Source organism: Temnothorax curvispinosus, unplaced genomic scaffold, assembly GCF_003070985.1.
Source record: "Temnothorax curvispinosus isolate PA1 unplaced genomic scaffold, ASM307098v1 QBEX01001498.1, whole genome shotgun sequence".
NCBI classification, from domain to species: Eukaryota; Metazoa; Arthropoda; class Insecta; order Hymenoptera; family Formicidae; genus Temnothorax; species Temnothorax curvispinosus.
Genome location: NW_020211278.1, coordinates 1,525,960 through 1,545,314, shown reverse-complemented (window position 1 = coordinate 1,545,314; position 19,355 = coordinate 1,525,960). Strand labels below are relative to the sequence as shown.

The 19,355-nt window shown below is 42.8% G+C and overlaps 1 protein-coding gene across 4 annotated transcripts in view; it reads left to right on the top strand.

The window, feature by feature from the left end:
- The window catches only part of LOC112464635 (MICOS complex subunit Mic60), a 32,872-nt gene that overhangs the window by 9,076 nt on the left and 4,441 nt on the right, over positions 1-19,355 (top strand). For all 4 annotated transcript variants that reach the window (XM_025031784.1, XM_025031764.1, XM_025031768.1 and 1 more), the window contains 4 exons: positions 229-457; positions 14,368-14,526; positions 16,682-16,785; positions 17,164-17,351. In XM_025031784.1, coding sequence (XP_024887552.1) covers positions 229-457; positions 14,368-14,526; positions 16,682-16,785; positions 17,164-17,351 — 680 coding nt within the window. The remainder of the gene's footprint in view (positions 1-228; positions 458-14,367; positions 14,527-16,681; positions 16,786-17,163; positions 17,352-19,355) is intronic.

Genomic DNA, 19,355 nt, shown 5'->3' with positions numbered 1-19,355 from the left:
TATTAAAATATAACCAACATTAATATTAGGGAAGGCAAAAGAATATAAAAAAAATTACACGTAACATTTCTTATAAAAAAATTTTTATAGGTATATTATTTTATTTTTACATAAAATACTTCTTTCTTTAATTATTTATCCAATATGGTAGAGATTATAAAACGAACGAATAAAGTATGCATATTGTCCATTATACTGTATTCACGAGTATCCGTCTTCGTGTTTCAGCTGCTGACGGAGCAGAAGAAGCTCGACGACGAGATGCGGCGGCAGCTGAAATTGCAGTCGGAGATACACGCCGATCATCTTCGAGAGGCACTTTCGGTCAAAGAGCAGGAAACGCAGAGGATGCTGCAACGCGCGCTTAGCGAACAAGCCGACACCAGCGCCATAAAGTACAAGACACAGCTTGCAGAGGTAGTTGGAAGGTCACGTGCTGTTACAGCGGCTCTCAAAGGTGAGTACGTATCCCTGTATACATCTTCTTGCTTCGAACCAGGAAGAAATCGTTTCCTCAACGTTTTCTCTTGTGCGAAGAAAGTGCAATCGCGTGATCGCGACTTATATCGACTTATAACGCGTAAAAAAATTCAATACCGATTTAAAATTGTGCGAAATGATTTAAAGTATAATTTATTTTAGTAAGATCAATCTCGCCAATAGTTCTGCGTATAAACTATACCTCGATAAGTCTCGTAAAAATTATCATAGCCGACGTTTAGTAAGTATCCATCATCAGTTTAGTAAGTAATAATGTTTAATGTCTATTGTGTCGTTCAGGGGACAAATCATCTTTCGGGGAGATGTTTTCGCCTTTTTCGTTTTCACTATTGTGCGTCACCGTGTCCGGGCGTTTAATTACACGGGCAAAAAACACGGGCCTGGTCTCTATAAAAGACTTCGCGCGCTCGCGTCTGCGTCGAGAAAGTGTCGGCGGACATTTTGAGACGCTTGTTCTCCTCCACTGTTTGTCTTTTCCCAATCTCTTTGTCCTTTCGACGGTAATGGACCTCTCATGGTCTCGAGTTGGACTGAGTCGGGTCGAGTTTCACCATCGAATGTGTAGCGTTTGCGCGATCAGTATTGTTTGCGACTTGCAATTCCCTGTCTTTCACCGAACCGGACATGTAACTTAGCCACGGATGTTTACAAAGGGGGGAAAGATACGATCCTGTAATTGTTCGCGAATGAAGGGTAATACTTAATAGGGTGGTCTCAAAATCGATGATACCACGTCTGACAAAAAGAAAAGTAATAAGAATATATATAAAAACTTAAAAATTCCAGCGAAAAAGATTTGAAAGAGGAGATCTGCATTTCTTCTAAAATACTGTTGGAAGTTTTCTGAAAATTACTTGTAAAGGCGCCGTTGAAAGTTATGCCGGCGATGTTTACCGAATGTCGAACGTTTGCCGGACGAAGTTTTCGGCGAATGGACGGAGTTTTATTATTTCGCGGTAAACTTTGTAATCCGCGTACAAGACGCACAACACTCTGAGACGCGCCTGGCCGAAGATATCGCAGGATGTATTCGCCCTTTCTAGTTTTACTGGTAGCAGAGGGGCTACCGGAGTTTAATCCGGATTAACCCTGTTCGAGTTTAACACAGCGATGGCACCTCCAACGGTCCCCCTTATCGTCGCTGCCCGTACTCTCCTGTGTCCGACCAGTTGAGATTAATTCTCGATTAACAAATCTCGTATACACGACGTGCACTCATCGCGCAACGCGCCGGCCGATAACTATCTTTAATTAGTTTCCATTCGAGTCATTTTCCGGTCACTGAATGGATTACGAACGCAACACGTTATCGATACGTCGCGCTCGCGCCCTCGATACGACTCGCTTGCGTTACATTATTGAAAATCGTTGCCACTCGTGGAGATGTACTTTTTTTGTCCGTTTTCAATGATCCCTTCTCCCCAAGAAAACCTACGTGTTTACTATCTGAACATTATTATCGATTATTCATAAAGAGTCCGTATTTAATCCCGCACATTTCTCGCCCATAAAGTGGGCGATATTTATTTTATCCCGCGCGTTACGTACATTAATTGTCGCGACACAAAGAGAGAACGAGAGAACGGGGCTTTTAAATGAGGAAGGATTTTTTTTAATAGCATTTATTTCTCGTATTCGACAAACGGCGAGCATCGCATTCGTTCCGCGCGGAACGAATTTCGTTGGAATTCATTGCGGTTTCCGACAAACAGTTTACTCTCCAATGCGAAAATAACGGTAGCTTCCCCGCAAACTATTGTGATATTTTCATTGGACCGTTTCTCATCGAGTTTCTCGATTAAAACGTCCTAATTTCCCGGTGGTCTACCGATGCTTATAATTATTGTCCTAATTGCGAATTGTCTCTCGAAGTAGTGTCACCGAATTTGACCGACCGGGATATTTCTGGCTGGCGAAAGAGAGAGAGAGGGAGAGAGAGCACGGCTGTTCTCGCGGAGACGCTTTTCGCTCGTTAATTAACTTTGCCCAACAAGCGGACGGAAGTGTAGGTGGAGGTTTCCGGGAGGGAGAAGGGCGGAGAAAGAAACGCGTGGAATACGGTGCTCACCGCTGCATAATATCCATTATCCGGCGTGGAGTTCTGCGTTTAATTTGGTGAATTACGTCGTTTTACCGACGCGCTTTGCTACCGGAGACTATATACTCGGAGGCGGGCCGCGCGAGAACAGGAGCTACCAAAAGTTAATAAAATGCAAGTCCCTCGAAAGGTCGTAAGGTAAAGACGAGAATCTCGAGGGAAAAAAAGCGCGAGGTCCCGTGATTTATAAGTCCGCATTGCGAGGGCGCGATGAAAATAAAAGACATTATTGGTCTTTCGTAAGGATCTCGTGAGAAAAAAACGTGGCAAGGACGACGAGAGAGAAAAAAAAGACACAGCTTTTCTCTTTTTTCCTCTTTCACTGATCGCTCCCGCAATGGCGGTGGCACAGGTACGTATTTCATGAATAGAAATTAACAATAAAAAGATGGCATGAAAAGAGATGAGGAGGCGTCGAGGTGTAAACTTCTAGATTTCAACGTGGGCAATGTTGCAACGGGCAATGTTCGGTATCTCGCCGAGACGTAAGAGAGGCGGAAAAAGAGATTCCGTAGCTTTATAAAGTGACGATTTTCGTTCTGCAGGAAGTTTAAGAAATAACAATTTCATCATAAGTAAAATGGTAGCTTATATGTATAATAGATAACTTATTTGCATAGATCTGGATTTTGTCCCGTGTCTACGTTTCCGGCTGCGGCAAATCTTGATCATCTATCTTATGATTATTTGTTTATGCAAAAGTCAAAAGTTTTTTACATATGTAAAAAAATTAGCGAGATGAGCGCATATTTTTTCGAGCAGCCTGTTCTCCGGACGTAAAATTATCGCGAGTAATTAAATAACTTAAATAATTATATAATAAAAGTGCAAATTTAATATAGCTGTGCTTTTTTATCGTAGAATTTAAATACGGGAGAAAGACAGTCACGCAGGGTAGCTGGAAGGGCAATAAAGCTGATGGATGAGGGTAGAAAGCGAGGGAGATCGTAGGTCGCGGTTTTATCAGCTCGACAAACCGACTAACATATGCGACGTATGGCGTGTGTCCCAATTATAACTTCTGCCATACGTCTCTCGCGGGCGCTATTAAGGGTCAGTACACGGCTATACCACGTCGAATGCCGGGTGGCGAGGAGAAAAAGCGCTACAGCCGCGCGGTCGGCTGTTCGCGTATCGAAAAACACGGCTGCATCTCGCACCTCCGTGGGCGTTTATTGTCTTTCGCGCTCGTGACGAGCTCGGCAATGAAGAAGATAATAACGTCGTAATTTACGGTAACGAGCGCGGAGGGAGAATGAAGCGCGAATTGCTCTCGCCCGAAGGGAGAAGTTGCGAGAAGTGCCTAATTTTCAGAATTTCTTTTTCGGATAAGATGCAGGAGGATCTCGCGAATGTGAGAGTGCGGCGTCTAATCTCGTTTGTCGTCGTGACAAAATAGGACTCGCGAAGCGAGTGCCGCGATACGAGGTGCATATTTATACGCTTGGTAGGACTCAACTATAATGCTACGTCGAGCTACTCGACGCGCGCGCGAGACGCCGTCGCTCGCTCGCATCGGACGCGAATCCTTCAGGGAGATGGAGATACCGACGTCGATGCGGTTTATGTTCTTCCTACCTTGGCAAGTTTCCACCCCCGCAAAATACGGGATAGATCATCGCTATCGTCGAATATTTCCGCCGCAATTACGTCGCGTTAAATTCATCCGCGTCGCCGGCTACGGGAGGAGAAGCCTGCGTGTGACGGTTACCATCCCGATCCGCCTCTCATCCGTCCTGAAGACAACTCCTCGGCGAAATCTCGCGAATAACGACGACGACGGATTCGTCCTTTACGATCCAGAGCGCGAGGACATTTTCAAATTCGAGGTATACACTTAACACGATTACGCAAGCTGCATTACGACAAGATTTACAATTCACGCGATGGAATCTCTTCGTGTCCTTTTTCTGTTACGATATCCCTCGCATTAGATTGAACCGACGTTGCAGGAATTAAAATACTGCCTTGAAAAAGAACATCGACTGCTATTATAACATTGAATATATTATGTAATAGCACGTATTTATTTTCCCCTGATGAATAAATTATTTTCGTGCTGCTGAGAAGGAGATAGACGGGAGAACAAAAGAAGCATCGACTTTTCTCATTTAAATCAATTGATTCAAGAGTCGCTCATTATATCGTTTGCGCGGAAAAATTTAAAGGGAGGATAATAAATCTCTTAATTGACTACGAGAATCGTATTCCGTCGGAATTTACGGTGCCATGCTTTTATTGCTGAATCACTCGCGATTGTTTGCGCGGGGAATTAACTCTTTTCGCATGTACCGGTATTTCGGATATAACTTTTCTTCGCGCTTGTAACAGATTCATGTTGTTCATAAATGTGAATTTAAGAATATCGAATTGTGAATATTGTGTCCATATATCGGGCTTCGCGGAGAAACGTGGCTCGCGAATCTGCAAAAAGGTATCCAATATCCGCGACAGTCGACTTTTTTTTATACCGGCGGGGGTTGCGGACGTAGAATCGAACGTTTAATCACAAGCGCACGAGCATTTACGATTTAATATTTTCTCGGTCGCGCGTGAATGGCGCGACGAGAGTTGCAATTCCCTCGTAAATCAGACAGTACGTGCGCTCCTCGGTGTCGAACGTCTCAAAATTAATAGCGTGACAGCTGCGGGAGCGGGACGCAGAAACGTGGAAACGCGTAAAAGTTTGGGACACGACGCAGGGTAGATATGAAAGTGGAATACTGATGGGAACGAACGTGTATATATATACTATATATGTTTAGAAGAAAAAAGTATGTGGATGTGTGACCCAAAAACCGCCGATACATAATTTCGTGAGTCTTTATATATACCTTATATACCTAATATCAAAACTAATGACATCAAATATTTCACAAATATTCCTTCAAAGGTAAACCGGTAAATAATAGATAAATTTGCCTCTTTGGCTTTTATTTTTTTATTTTGCTATAAATATTGATTTTCCTCTTATAAAGTTGAAGCCGGTCGTAAATATGTATTTGATCGAGATACATACTGATCGCGTCCGCGCGCGTTTTAATTAAATTCGCGTTTAAAATGCGTTCTCTTTTGTATATACGACGTCGCATGCTTTATCCCGCGCGATTTTTGCCCCGACGAAAATAGTTGAGCGAAATCGGGAGGGAAGGGAGGAGATGGGAAAAAAATAAGAAAATAGATCGTCGAGCTGGTGGGTTCCCACGTCGACCCTTTCTTCTTGCCCTTCGTTCGTGGCTGCAACGTTTACAACCCTCGCGCGGAAACACTTCGCGAGAAGAAAGGCACTCGTTTACGCGAGGCTCGAAGAACTAATATGGGTAATATTGAAGAAAAATTGCCCGCGGTCGAGAAGAAATATTACCGCCAGGCATTGATAAAGAGTCGCTCGTCAAATCGCAAAGTAATCATCATCGTTTTGAATCATCCAATTTACGACGCTGCAACATGTACGTAGCATGTTAAGCTGATATCAATTTCCTCGAAAAAAAGCGTTTAAAAAATTAATTAAATAGAAGAATCTCTTGAAAATGTTTTACACAAATTAAACGTTCTATATCTTCCAAGGGTCGACTTTAATGGTTCCGACAAACTGCACCGAATATATTTTGCTGCGAATTTCCTTCCTGCGTCAGCACCACGATGAAATTTGCAAATACCAAAAGGGTAGATCTGAAAGGCGCTCGTTTTCTCGACGTGATCTTTCGGTGCACAATGATCGCGGGATCCTCGCTTTTCCTGGCTTCCAACCCTGTGCTTTTTCTGCGCATTACTGTCGAGATACCGTGCCCGTCGGAATGCGGCTTAACCGTGTTCTTACGTCGCCGTTCGAAATGCAACGGGCAACTTTCCCCTGAGAGAGAAGCGCTCCTCCCTTATTTCTCTCTCGCGCCGTGTGGTTTCAGCGTCAGAAGACAAGGGCAAAAAGAAAAGCCAGCGGCGTTCTCTCCCAGCCGGGCACTCGAGTACCAGGGCTGTCGGCTCGTATTTCAACGAACCGCGCGGTGCTCCACTGGTGCCGGCTCGTGCCAGGAAACTGCACGACAGTAGAAATAAAGTCCTGGTGGAGTTTCTCGGTAACGACCACAAATAACGTCGACCGGTGGCGCGCGTCACCGGACTAGCGATACCGACATTTCTTTTCCCGCGATGGAAAAAACAACGCTGTAAATGAGAAAAGTCTTGGGGTAGGTAACGATTAGGTGGACGCTTGTATTGACTGTCGCGCTATATCGAGTCGCCGAGTTGCTTAAACTCGCTTCGCGAATTTTGTAGAACGTCGATACAAAAAGGATGAACGATTCTACTGCACTAGCATCACGGCAATTAAAAGTTTTCTCGATTGTCCTAATTGATATAGTTACCCTTGTGGCGGACCAGTAAAAAGCTGAGAAGACGACAACGGGTAATTTATGGCGAAATTAAAAATAGAGAATTCCATCTATATTCAGTAAACTCGGGGGAGGGGGGATAGTCGGAAATAATTATGTATTATTTTCATTCATTAATTGAAAGTTAATTATGCGGTGCTCGCGGAAACTGTATTTCGTAAATAGTTCTTTTATTAAGAATTTATCATTGTTTTGTAAGTACAATACGTAACGTATTATAATACTATTATATTCCAGATAGATATATGTGATAGTATATCGATTTTTAAATCCAAATGTTAATCACGCGACAAGATTTAATACTAATTTAACGCCGGGTAAAGATAATTACCATTTAAAATCGGAATTGTGAAATGGAAATTCGCGTGATAAGCTGTCATTGCTTTTTCGTCCACCGGAATTTTTACGGACGCTTAAATAATCTAGCCAGTCGACGGGCAGCCGGTCGACGAAACGAAATCAAAAACCATCTGCAGTACTGCAGTGCCAAATTGATCGTTCTCTATCGGCAGAGCTTGTTTCGTTCTTTTGACGGGCGCGAGTGTTCGGAATGACGTTTCTCATATGTGAGTGTTTTTCAGAGGATCGGTATTACAAAGTTGTACCCTTAGAATTTCGCAAAAGGGGAAACTGCACCGAAATGAAGGATATAATCGAGAAATATTAACGATATTGATTAATTTTGATTAGAATTTCGATTAAGGAAACAAGACAAGGTGATCGGAATCACGCTTTTGAAGTTTCGGGATTATGCGGATATATATATTTTTAGATTTTTTTTCATGCATGTGTCGTGTGTCAGTTCTCTCTCGATTTGTTTACGATTTAGTTACGATGCCACTGTCATCGAAATCCCCATATTACGTGTTTTGTCAAAGTACAAACGTACGTGCCGGACATGGCGTTTGATTTCGCGACGTTGACGTAACGCGCTGTAACAGCTCGAATTGTGTTTCATCGCAATAAACACTAGTGCGCACGTATCTAACTATTTCCAAAACGAGCATGTCCGGATTGAGATACATCGACAGTCTGAAATAGTTAATTGCAATCGTATGCGAAAGTATATAAAAAAATATACTAAAAATCTACAGTAAGTAAAAGACGAACTTTTAACAGTTTTAGTTTAGAATTTAATTTTTCGCAATCTCTCTTCTTTCTAAATTTTTATTATTTCGTTGAAATATCTCGATGTGATTGAGCTTGCAAATTAAAATACTAATATATATTCAAACGCAAAATTGAGTGAAGCAGTGACTCTATTTTAATGCGACTAATAAAAGAGGCTCGTCAATCGTTGGCTCTCACGCAATAGATTTATTAATATTGTTTTTTTGTCGGGCGGTTGCTATATTCGCTCTCTAACCACGACTAATTTACGAACGGAACAATAAACGTGCTGGCGGCATTTGCAGCGGCGATTAATTATCCTCGTAGCCGATGCGCGAATTTTTCTACCTGTTAGAGCTCTCGATTGCCCGATCCTCGAGCTATAGATTTTTTGTTCGTTTTTATAGAGCTTTGAACGAAAAGCAATCAATTATCCCGAGCGTGAGACCGTCGATGACGGGATTTTCGCGTTTTCACGTCAACGTCTGCACCATTCCAATCTGTTCTTTTTGCAGAATTTTTTGTTCTACAACCTATTTTCTGGAAAATCCCCACATCTTAGGATTGAATTCCAAAATAATAAACTCGAGATACGATAAAATTATTTTATGTGTAAACTGGTTAAATAACATGGAAGTTAGATTTACGCGTTAAGAGATTAGCCCTTGACGTTACATACACATTGGGTCAATTTCAATCAGCTAGCATTGTAAACGTATAATAGATTCTCAATTGAACGTGCATCTCAATCGAACAAATCGAATTTGTGTGCATGTAAAATGCCATGAATAAGAGAAAGGAATAGACAACTTGATAAACGCAAGAACACTACATGGAATTAATGCACGACGAATTCGCTGTATCCTATAGACTCTAATAGGCCAATTAAATAGGCCTGGGACTTTAATTTCGGCAGAGTTTGCGGATGCTTGTTACCGATATGTTTTATCATTTTTATCTTGGTGGTGTCCAGAGTAGCGGCTGGATACGTCTTCTGACCGAAAAAACCGCTTAAAATAATTTGCTTAACTAATGAAATTTCCGGGGGTCACGCGCCGAGATAAGAGAGCGCGGCCACATATCGTAAATGCTTTAAACCGATGTCACCATGCATATCACGCCCGGAGCAATCGGGTCGCCCTCGTTAGAAAGTTGCTTGCTGCGGACGATCTTATATTACGATTAATCTCGAGCCACAGCTCTCCACCGCTGGTCCGGGGGCCGGTATATCTCGTGGGAGGAAAAGTTAGCCGCGCGTTTTACGCGATGTTTAGTCGGTGGGCCGATTTGCGGAGGCGCAGCCTCCGCAGCGTGACGCAATGTGTGTCGGCGGACAGGGGAAAAGCCTTTGGCGTGTCGGCACGACATTGGGGTTGTGCAATCCACCCTTTTGTCGTGCGTCGACCGCATCGTTACGCTCTCGTCAATCCGAGAGCGTTCGGAAAACAGGGTCACAGAAAGGATGAAGAGCAACAGAGGAGAAGAGGGAGAAGAGTGTGGGACGGGGAGGGCTCGCGCTATGAAAGCAGGGCATATAGAGCAGCCCTCGAAATTCGCGCAGCTTTCGGAGCGTAAAATGTCACGTGGCCTGGCGCCGCTTAATTCCCTCCGAAACTGATTTAACCAGCGCTTCGCCTCGTGAAAGACGAGCCCGATGGGCCGGAAACGACAGAGAGCGCAGAGAGAAAAGGTCGCTCGTTCCAAATTCGCCCGAATGAACCGATAAGTACTGTCCGGCCACAAATTCTCGCAACAATAATGCCAGCATTTGAGTTTGCTCTTTATCGATTAACTGGAATTTAATCCTATGAGAGAGATAGAGGGGGAGAACATAAAAGAGAGAAACAGGCGGCGGCGGCAGTGTGTGACCTGGCGCGGTGCCATCAGATAACATACGAAATTTTTTGCGATAAACGGCGGCAGGCGTAGAAATAATTATTGGAAAATATATGAAATAAAGCGCGTAACTTGAGCGCTTTCTACTTGCCCTTGATTGGTAAGGGCAAGTAGAGTGGATGCATATCACGGGAAGGAAAGGCTAAATATATGTGTGTCGTTGCGTTATAACTAAATTTAATTTAATTCGTGTACATCAACATTCTCAGGATTAACATCCGTTTTATGCCATTCTTATTAATTATTAATGAATCACAAACAAAACTGGAAGTACGAAAATTGACACACGTACCGAAGTTACAAGATAAATAAACAGTTTACTCTGAAATCTCTATATACAGTAACCTATATTTAGCGTGGTAATTAAAATTTAGAACGTCGATGGATTGAATCCCATCACTTGTAAGAGCAATTTATAAAATAAATGGTTCGAAAAGACACATTTTTAGACGTTTTTGGCTTAAGGCCTTCACATAAAATCGCGTAAGGACGTAAAACGTAAGCGTAAGAAAATCGACCAATCTCAATCAAGTATTGTGCTGACCGTAACCCCAGTAGGGGAAAATACTTGATTGGGATTGATCGATTTTCTTACGCTTACGTTTAACGTCCTTACGGCATTTTATGTGTGAAGGCCTTTACTATCATTATTTATTAATTTTTTCATTTTCTCACGCGATGCGCCCATCGATAAACGCGAAAAAAATTGCCCGTGGTCCGGTAATTACGATCTTCGCGGGTATCAGTGGAGACAATTAATTCTGACAGGCCGCAGAGCGGAACTTCATCCGTCCGAGTGACGATACATCGCCGCCGGAGGGTACGCTTGGACAAACTAGTAATTATCCGGAATAATTGGACGCGTTCATTCGGGAGTCTGATAATTCCCGCGGATATATGGTGGATTTAACTTGGGCTCGGGAACTTTTCGCAACGACATTCGGTTCAGCCGCGGACGGCTTCGCTCCCACGTAATAACGCGATTTCGTCTGGCAAGGAAGGAACGGGCAGAAGGACCGACACGCGAGATGGAGTGGATCCGGCTTGAAACAGCCCTCCCGAGCCCTTCGACCTTCTCCGTTTTCCGCGTCGATGCTCACCGACCAGTTCGAGCGTGAGAATCGTTCGCTGAAAGTCCATGGCGCGGCAATATAAGCACGGAGGGAAAACGGAAGAAAAAGAGAGAGAGCTAGAAGGAAAGCAGATTCTGGGATATATGTCGCACGTCGCGCAATCGGTCTGTCATTTTGGCTTTACGGTCGCTTTAACTTACCATTAAAGTCGATGCGTTCCACCAATACAACTGGAGATTCGATATTGCGTGAGAGGAAAGGAAAGAGCGCCTTGTAGACATTAATTTATGATCAGTCGTTTATATGCGGGAAAATGTAAGTAGTGCTGTGCGAGAAAACGATGGTCTCTGAGATAATTTATCTTTACCATTTATGATCAAGCACTTTGCATTTTAGTAGCGATAAAGTTGATGAAACTGGACTGTTGTATACAATGTGGTGGTGGGCGTTGCGAGTTAAGCAGGATTTAAGTATTATATCAAATATTGAAAACGCGTAGCTCATTTTATTATATATACGTTTGCGTATTTACCTAGCGTATTTACGAAGATTATATTCCGCGAATAGGAAGATTCAAAAGTTAAATTGTTTTTTTTGCCCAGATACATGTATTCATATTTTGACAGGCAACCGTGTAAAGATAGGATGGATGGGTCAATGTGGCATTATAGTGGATCCAACGGTATTGCCAATAAAACCGGACGATGACTGACAAGCGGATATAAAACCGCGGACTTAATAACTGCCTGGATGTTACTGAATAATTAGTTTCCAGGGCACGGCGGGTGTATACCGTCCCGCGGACGGAATTTCGCCGTGGCCGAAACGTCGATACGACTTCTATTCGATTTTTGGCGAGAATTACCTATCGCGCTATCGACCCACTCGTAAAAGGAAATAGCGGCAGACGGTCGCGCGGTCTGTGTGTAATGCCACCGCCTATTGGCGGAGCCGGGCGGGCAATAAAGCAGAAATTGCACGACGGATTCGGTAATTCGTCCCGTATGCGAACCGGGGACTGGTCTGCGGTTGCGAATTTGCGAGGTTGCTTGCTTATGCGGCGAAATTGATAATACGGTCCATCCCCGGCGACCTCTCCGAGGCGTCGCGCGATAAAAATGCGCCCCGCGTAGGATTAGCTTAAAGAGCACCGGAATTTTATTGCCGTTGCGAGAAATGATATTGCCGCGGCCACGCGAATTGCGGATTCGGTTATTCGAGCCCGAGTAATTTAAAACGGGGGATAACCGGCGCGGCTTGCTGACTAAGCCTTCGCAAGGATTCCCCCTTTTTTCTCTTTTGCTGAACGTATTATGGATATTTTATGAAAAAGCACGATAATGATATTTGGGCGACAAAAGTGCGCCCCGTAACTCGCCGTGACGATAAAATTGCTGGGAAGGGTGGGACCCCTCTATCGCGGGAGATTAATCACGCGCGCGTCTGTGTCCTCGAAACGTTCGTGCTTTTAGAGCGATTGTCGTTATAAAGAATGATATTGCACTTATTACAGACCGTAATTTGCTTTCGCGCTTCTCTCTGAAACCCGAGAGCGTGAACCGACTGTAATTGCTTTGTTAATTTTGAGAGACGACGATAATGTTGGATTTTTTAAATCAAACGTTTGCAGTGAAATATAAAAAAAATTATTTTATAAGTACAAGAATTAAAGCTTATCAAGCTTCGTCTAAATTAACGTTAATTCACATAATGCGGATGTTCGTACATGGCATACAAGTAAATAGAAATGTGATTTTCCCAGACCAGACCCTGAAATCTGGGAAAACGGGCTGAGAGAAACGGGAGAGAGCTGCACGGAAAATCTCTAATCGAGCAGGAGTAATTTTCTCTAGACAAGAGATCGCTCTGTAAACCCTATCCGGATTGATACACGTAATAAATCACGAGCTAGAAGCACCGAGATTCAGCTGAATCCTGTTCCTCTCGCCCGCCTTGACGGTGTTAACGGCCATGCCGAACATCTTTCCGATTTACAGTTCATCAATCGCCGGTCGACAGGTGGGATGCTCGTCATGCCGTCGATTAAATGCCGATTATGCCAGCACGATAATTTAACGATGATTCAATTAGTCGCGGTGAAATTAACAAATACAAAATCGCAAATATCGCGATTATATTACCATTTAATTGACCCGCGCCGAGTACGTATATTTTGAAACAATATTTTCACGCTCACGCAACGCGGCTCATGAAAATATTTACCACCGATGTAAACGATGTTTGAATACATTTTCAATTCGACCGTATTGATGGCAAAGTCCGTTTATCGCTCCGGCTAGGCTGTTTATTTCTCCGTCATCGCCAGTTGGTTTCCGCGAATCTGTGCCGAACGGATGCGTCTGTAAAACGCGTTATCATCCTGCACAAGGTAATAAATAAATCGCTGAGTTGTAGTCGTATGCGTACTACATTTTAATATTTTAACAAATGACATTAATTATACGTTGTTTTGACGTCCAAGTTTTATCTTTGTTTACGAACGGGATTATGCATAACGCTGATCTCGCGCGGCCTTTTAGGACCCGAGCACGTGTCGGGAGAGCACGGTTCGACGAGCTTTCATAATTCACGTACATATCGGGATTTTCCCACGGCGAGCGCTGTTATTGAAAAATGTCGCCACGTCACGGAAGCGCGCGAAATGTTTGTCACTGTAACACGACACGAGATCCCCCGAGGATTTTCGAATGATCGGGGAACTTGGACGGATACGTATGGGTACAAATTAAATTACAATTGAATTTTACCGCTGGTCTCCCTTTCTTTAACAATTTCGCAGTAGATACTGACGAATCGCAATTTAATATTGGACTAATTAACGATATACGTATTGAGTTTTATTACGTATATTTCGCGGTAGATACTGACGAATCGCAATTTAATATTGGACTAATAACGATATACGTATTAAGTTTTTATTACGTATATTAACATAATACATATATCAAATAAATTGCTAAATCCCACTTTCATTTGGTATTTTTGCAACATTTAAATCTCTAGCGTATAATATTTTGTGTATACCTCGGTAGCTATCTCTTTTAATAATTTACGATCATAAAAATGCAAAATTACGTTAGTGAAGAAAAACGAGCGCGATTTTCTTCATTAGCGCGAAGTTTTATCAGCATCATATAAACTTTCATCTCGGGTTATTAACAGGACTATTTAAATTTTTAATCGTCGAGAACGTAGTGTAAGTTTCTCTCGACTGCAACGAATTTTTATCAAGACGTTGAATTCAGTGCAGAAATTCAGTGAAATATTTTTGTTTCAGCTCGTATGGAGGAGGAGAAGGGTGCGTCGAATGTACAGATCCTTTGGGCAGCCTGTCAAGCCTTGGCTAGAACAGTGAAAGCCGCGCCGCCGGGTGCACTAAAGGATAAAGCAATTAAACCGCTGGAACCCGAAATTAAGGCCGTCTCCAAGGCAGCACGTATGTATTTTGATTAAATTTAACATTAGCCCAGCATTAAAAAAACAATTAATTAATTAATTACGAAATTAAAGATTTAAAGAAATTAAAGAAGACCACCGAAATTTTAATTTATAAATTTTAACACATAAGTAACATAAATTTATTATGTAGAAATATGCGCCCTTCTGTTCCACGCGGATGATAATTTATTCGAAATTTTAGCATGTACATATATGCTAACTTAAGTACGTGCATTTGAGTGCACTTGCCTCCCAAACGAAGAAATAACGCGATGGGCTCCTAAAGTAATTCCGTATTACGGTGGGCTGCGGTTTGCGCCTGATACAAAATACGGCGAATAACTTCTAAAGTAGCGCAAGAAACTTAGAAATGCGGAACGGACTTTGCAGCTGTGGAGCGTCGCCGCATTTCTCGTGTACTGCAGTCGCCCATAATAATTATTATTTGCATTAATTGTGTACATTGTTATTATTATTACTGCGCGTTTTTCGCAAATGAATTTTGTTGATCTAACGCCGGGCTGAGTTAATTAACTTGACAGTGTAGAATCTCATGTTACGTTATTATTATCCTTGAAACATTAAATACACACGTGCATATTTGCAGAGTATGCGGCTAGTTGAATTAAATTAAAACCCAACGCACTTTTTTTTTTCTCAATGTAGTTTCTCTTTTTTTACTCTTTTTAAGCGAGCAATTTATCTAAATTCTAGTTTAATGTTTATTTATACATCTCCATTTATGTTATTCTACGCTCTGATATCGAAAAATATTATTTTTGTACGAGATAGTTATATTGTTTCATCCTTCACATTTTTTTCGGCGTGACATAGCGCCATTTCCAACGCGTTGGGACACGCTTTCAACAGCACTTTGCTGCACAACAATAGCATTCGAGCGTATATAAAAGCCGTGATTCACATATTTCATACCTCTTCTCTATACACGATACTTTTTCCATAAATATAATTTGTCATATATATTTATTACCTCTCTCTTACTCTTGTCTCTTTCCACTATATACATGTATATATGCATATAGATCTTTGTATCATGCTACTCACAAATCTCTCGATACTTGCAATCGTCAATTTGAAGTACGAATATACCAAGATTCGTGATGTTGATTTTTACTGGCATTGATATGCCCTGCGTCAATCAAGCTTAATTTAAAGCTGCGAACACGAGGAAAGAGTATTATTCCAGCTTTTAGAGTATTATAGCAGCTTTTCCTCCATTCGGGAACGAGTTCCGCACGCGCTTTTAATCGGTCGCCCGCCGCCGCGTTCCAGCAATTCGCGTTTCCCAGGGATCGCGTTCGTTTCGAACCGAGTATGAAAAGCTGGAACAATAGAGACGACGACGGGGTCTCTCCCTCAAATCGTGGTGCGTGTGTACGTGGGCCACACTACCGAGCGGATAAGAACGGAGCAAGAGCAAAACGCGGCGCGGAAGAGAGCACCGAAGATTTACGGGTTAATCGGAAGCGAGCGGGACCTTCATAAAGGCTGTACGGTGGGGCATTTCAAAAGAGTCTGTGTCGGCCTGATGGAGCGCCGCGCACATGTTCATTAATTATGCCCCTACCGGGCGAACATTCGCCCTTAATTGCGTCAAACGTCCATAAATTTTTTCCTAAGCGCTTTCACCGTTTTAATCTCCCACCGCGAAGTCACCTTCGTAATTTCAATTTTCGCTGAAACTCGCGGCCGACAATTGCACAACGAGAGGCGCCGTCCTGGTTACCGGCGTAACTATGCGATTATCCGATGCATAAAAACAACGTACAATAAACTTATTATCGTATGTGCACCGTTATTCACAATAACTAAATGCCAACCGCAACTTGAAACATATATCCGTAGCGTGTTATAGGAATGTAAGCAATACATTCAACGACGGAAAAACGTAGCCAGATTGTTGTGGGTATGGTGGCCACAAAGCAAATTGGACTACAACGGATATTCAGTTATTGCGAATAACATACGTACGCTGATTAATTTTGCTTGTCGGAATTCTCGTAATGTCGACCGAACGAACAAATGAACGAACCAAAAATCAACGTCAATTGGTACTTCAATTAATTAAACAGGCGGCTGAAGAGCCGTCGTACATTCGCATCGATTCAATTTTCCATTTCCTTTGATTCTAGCGAAAGAGGATCCCCTAGTGCGCGCCGCTATCCAGAGCATTCCCGAGGAAGCGGCCAAGAGAGGCGTGTTCCCGGAGGATACCCTCCGCGAGAGGTTCCTCAAGGTAATTACCGTGCTTCTCACATTCCTTAAAATCAGGTTGCTCTTGCTCTTACGTGTTCTACTTTCGCGAGACGATCTTTGAGGATCACTAGTACGCGATTTGAACCGACAAGCGAACGAACGTTGCGATTTTACGTTGCGTCTTATAATATAATAAACTGTACTTTGTGCAATTTATTTTACTATACATTAGTTTATTTGTAGGTATATATCAAGTTCAATTAAATTTATTACGTTAGATAGATGTAATAAATTTTACACAGCCACATTATCATTTTCTAAAGTTTCCTTTTTCACTTACACATTTTTCATCAGCTCGCGGAATCTCTTTATGTAAATATCAATTTTTGAAAATGGCTCGCTCGTTGTGCATTACCAGGTAGAGAGCGTGGCGAGAAGATTAGCTATGGTGCCTGAAGGCGGCGCAGCCCTGCCTATATATCTTCTTAGTTATCTTCAAAGTTTCTTGATCATCAAAACGGCCAATTCAATTCCGAAAAGGGAGCTTGAAGACGAGCCAATCGACGTAGACTCGCTGAATACGTACGACATACTCCAGCGTGCCAGGTAAGAATTCTCGTAAATTGTTACAGATTCTCTCATATCTTTGTAGACGAAGCGGTCGAATGAATTTATTGCACGTTAGAAACTCGCCGTAAACGAGGCGAAATACCTTCCCCAATATCTGTTTTATGGCAAATTGATTATGTACATTCCCTGTTGCAAATTTCTCGAATTCCGTGAAAGTTTACGATACGAAAACGGTACGGGTTACGAAAGTAAACAACGACGGCGCAAAATTGTCGATGCTGGACACCGATAGAATTTATCGCGTCGCCGATTAAATGCACTTTTATTGTACTCGTAACTCGAGCAGCAATTTCCGCGTCACGCAAGGCCCTCCGTTTCCCTTTCTCTTGTTCGCTCGCTCACGTTTTGACCCTATAAATTATCCTTACGAGACCCTAAGGACTGGGTAGAGTGCAATATATCCAGCCGGCCATCAACGAGGCGGGAAAGACGAAAACACCTGCCGTAATACCCGCCACGTACACTTTGACAAAGAACACCGCCATTTACTACTCGTCAGGTTATCCCCGGCGAAATCCGCTGGCGAGCCGTTTTACCGACTTATCCCTTCGTTTTTCTCGTGTCAGCGGCCCTTCGGTTTCCCTTATGGAAGACACCCGCGATTTATCCTGGGTAGCGCTAAATAAAGATAAGCATATGTGTATGCCCCGCAAAATATGTGTTGCAGCTCGCTTTAATTTATTTTTTCGAGGGAAAATATTACGTATTCCATAAAAGCATTATAATCGCGTTTTCATTAAAATCCACAGCGTTAAATATTTGTGCGAAAAAATGTAGCGTGCGAGAGCGCTGTAAATTTGTGAGAGAATTCGTCGTTAAAGTTTCATTCTGACGATAGAATTTCTTGTGCAACTGTGCAAAAACGGTTTTGGCACGTAATGACGGTATCCGATATTCGAACGGTCTCACGTACAAAAATCTGCGAGAATAGCGGCGCGTGTTTTCGTTCGTACAAAAAATTCATCACTCAATCGTGTCGCAGCTGAAGCGAAAGAATCGCAGGTGTTTGGGAAACACCACGTGCGGATGAGATTTTTAAAACGGCCGCCGCGATGCCACGTCACGGGATGCTGGAGAAGCAATCGGCCAGCATCTCTCACGTGCCACGAAGGGATAGTTTTGCATACTTAATAGTACTTGCTGGTACTCGTTGTGGCTCGCGAAATGTCGAGTGTCGACCGCGAAAAAAAATACACCCTGCGCGCCGATTTTCCCGGCGATTTATACTTCCCTTCTTCCCTTATCTATACGCGTCGCTACTCCTCGTGCCTATTCCTACGAATTAAAAATACATTATTCAGCGTATCTCGCGAATGGATTGCGAAAGAGAGAGGGAAAATGTCAAGGTTCATCATTGATTCGAAAATTATGCGGGGCATAATTTTTGCGAAGTACGCCGCGCGAGGCGTGTGAGAGAAAAAAAATCGCAGTTTTTCGAATAGATCGTGCACGATCGTACTCTGCGAAATTAAATGTAACTCATTGAGTTAATTTGTTGGTTGAACACAACCAAAATTTGTCTTTGAAGTCTTTGAATGACTCGTAGCATTTTGGCATACGTAATTTCGTAATTTCACAGAGCGGAGCGCTTGCAGCGTGCTCTTTTAATCAAAGCTGTTCCGCAATGCAATTCGTGTTGTACTTTTCCCTCGCCGCTCGTAGAAGGCGTGAGCGGTGTCCTGATGAATACTTAATTATTCTATCAAGAATACTTTTTCTTCCAACTTGTGGGATTTCGCACAAAACAAGCCGGACAAGCATAACGCGTGCTTGCCTGCACCTGCACACGTTACGAATGACACTTAGCGGCGTGAATAAATAATACGTTGCTGATGCGAGTGGCACACTTTATCAGCGGACTAAGTCTCGGGTCGATCTCTATGGTAGGTCCAAATATGTTACGCCGATATAAGTTGGCTTTTAGAATCGCCGATATTTGTGTTAGGTAACTCGCGCGACACGTTTGTAGTTCACGAACGA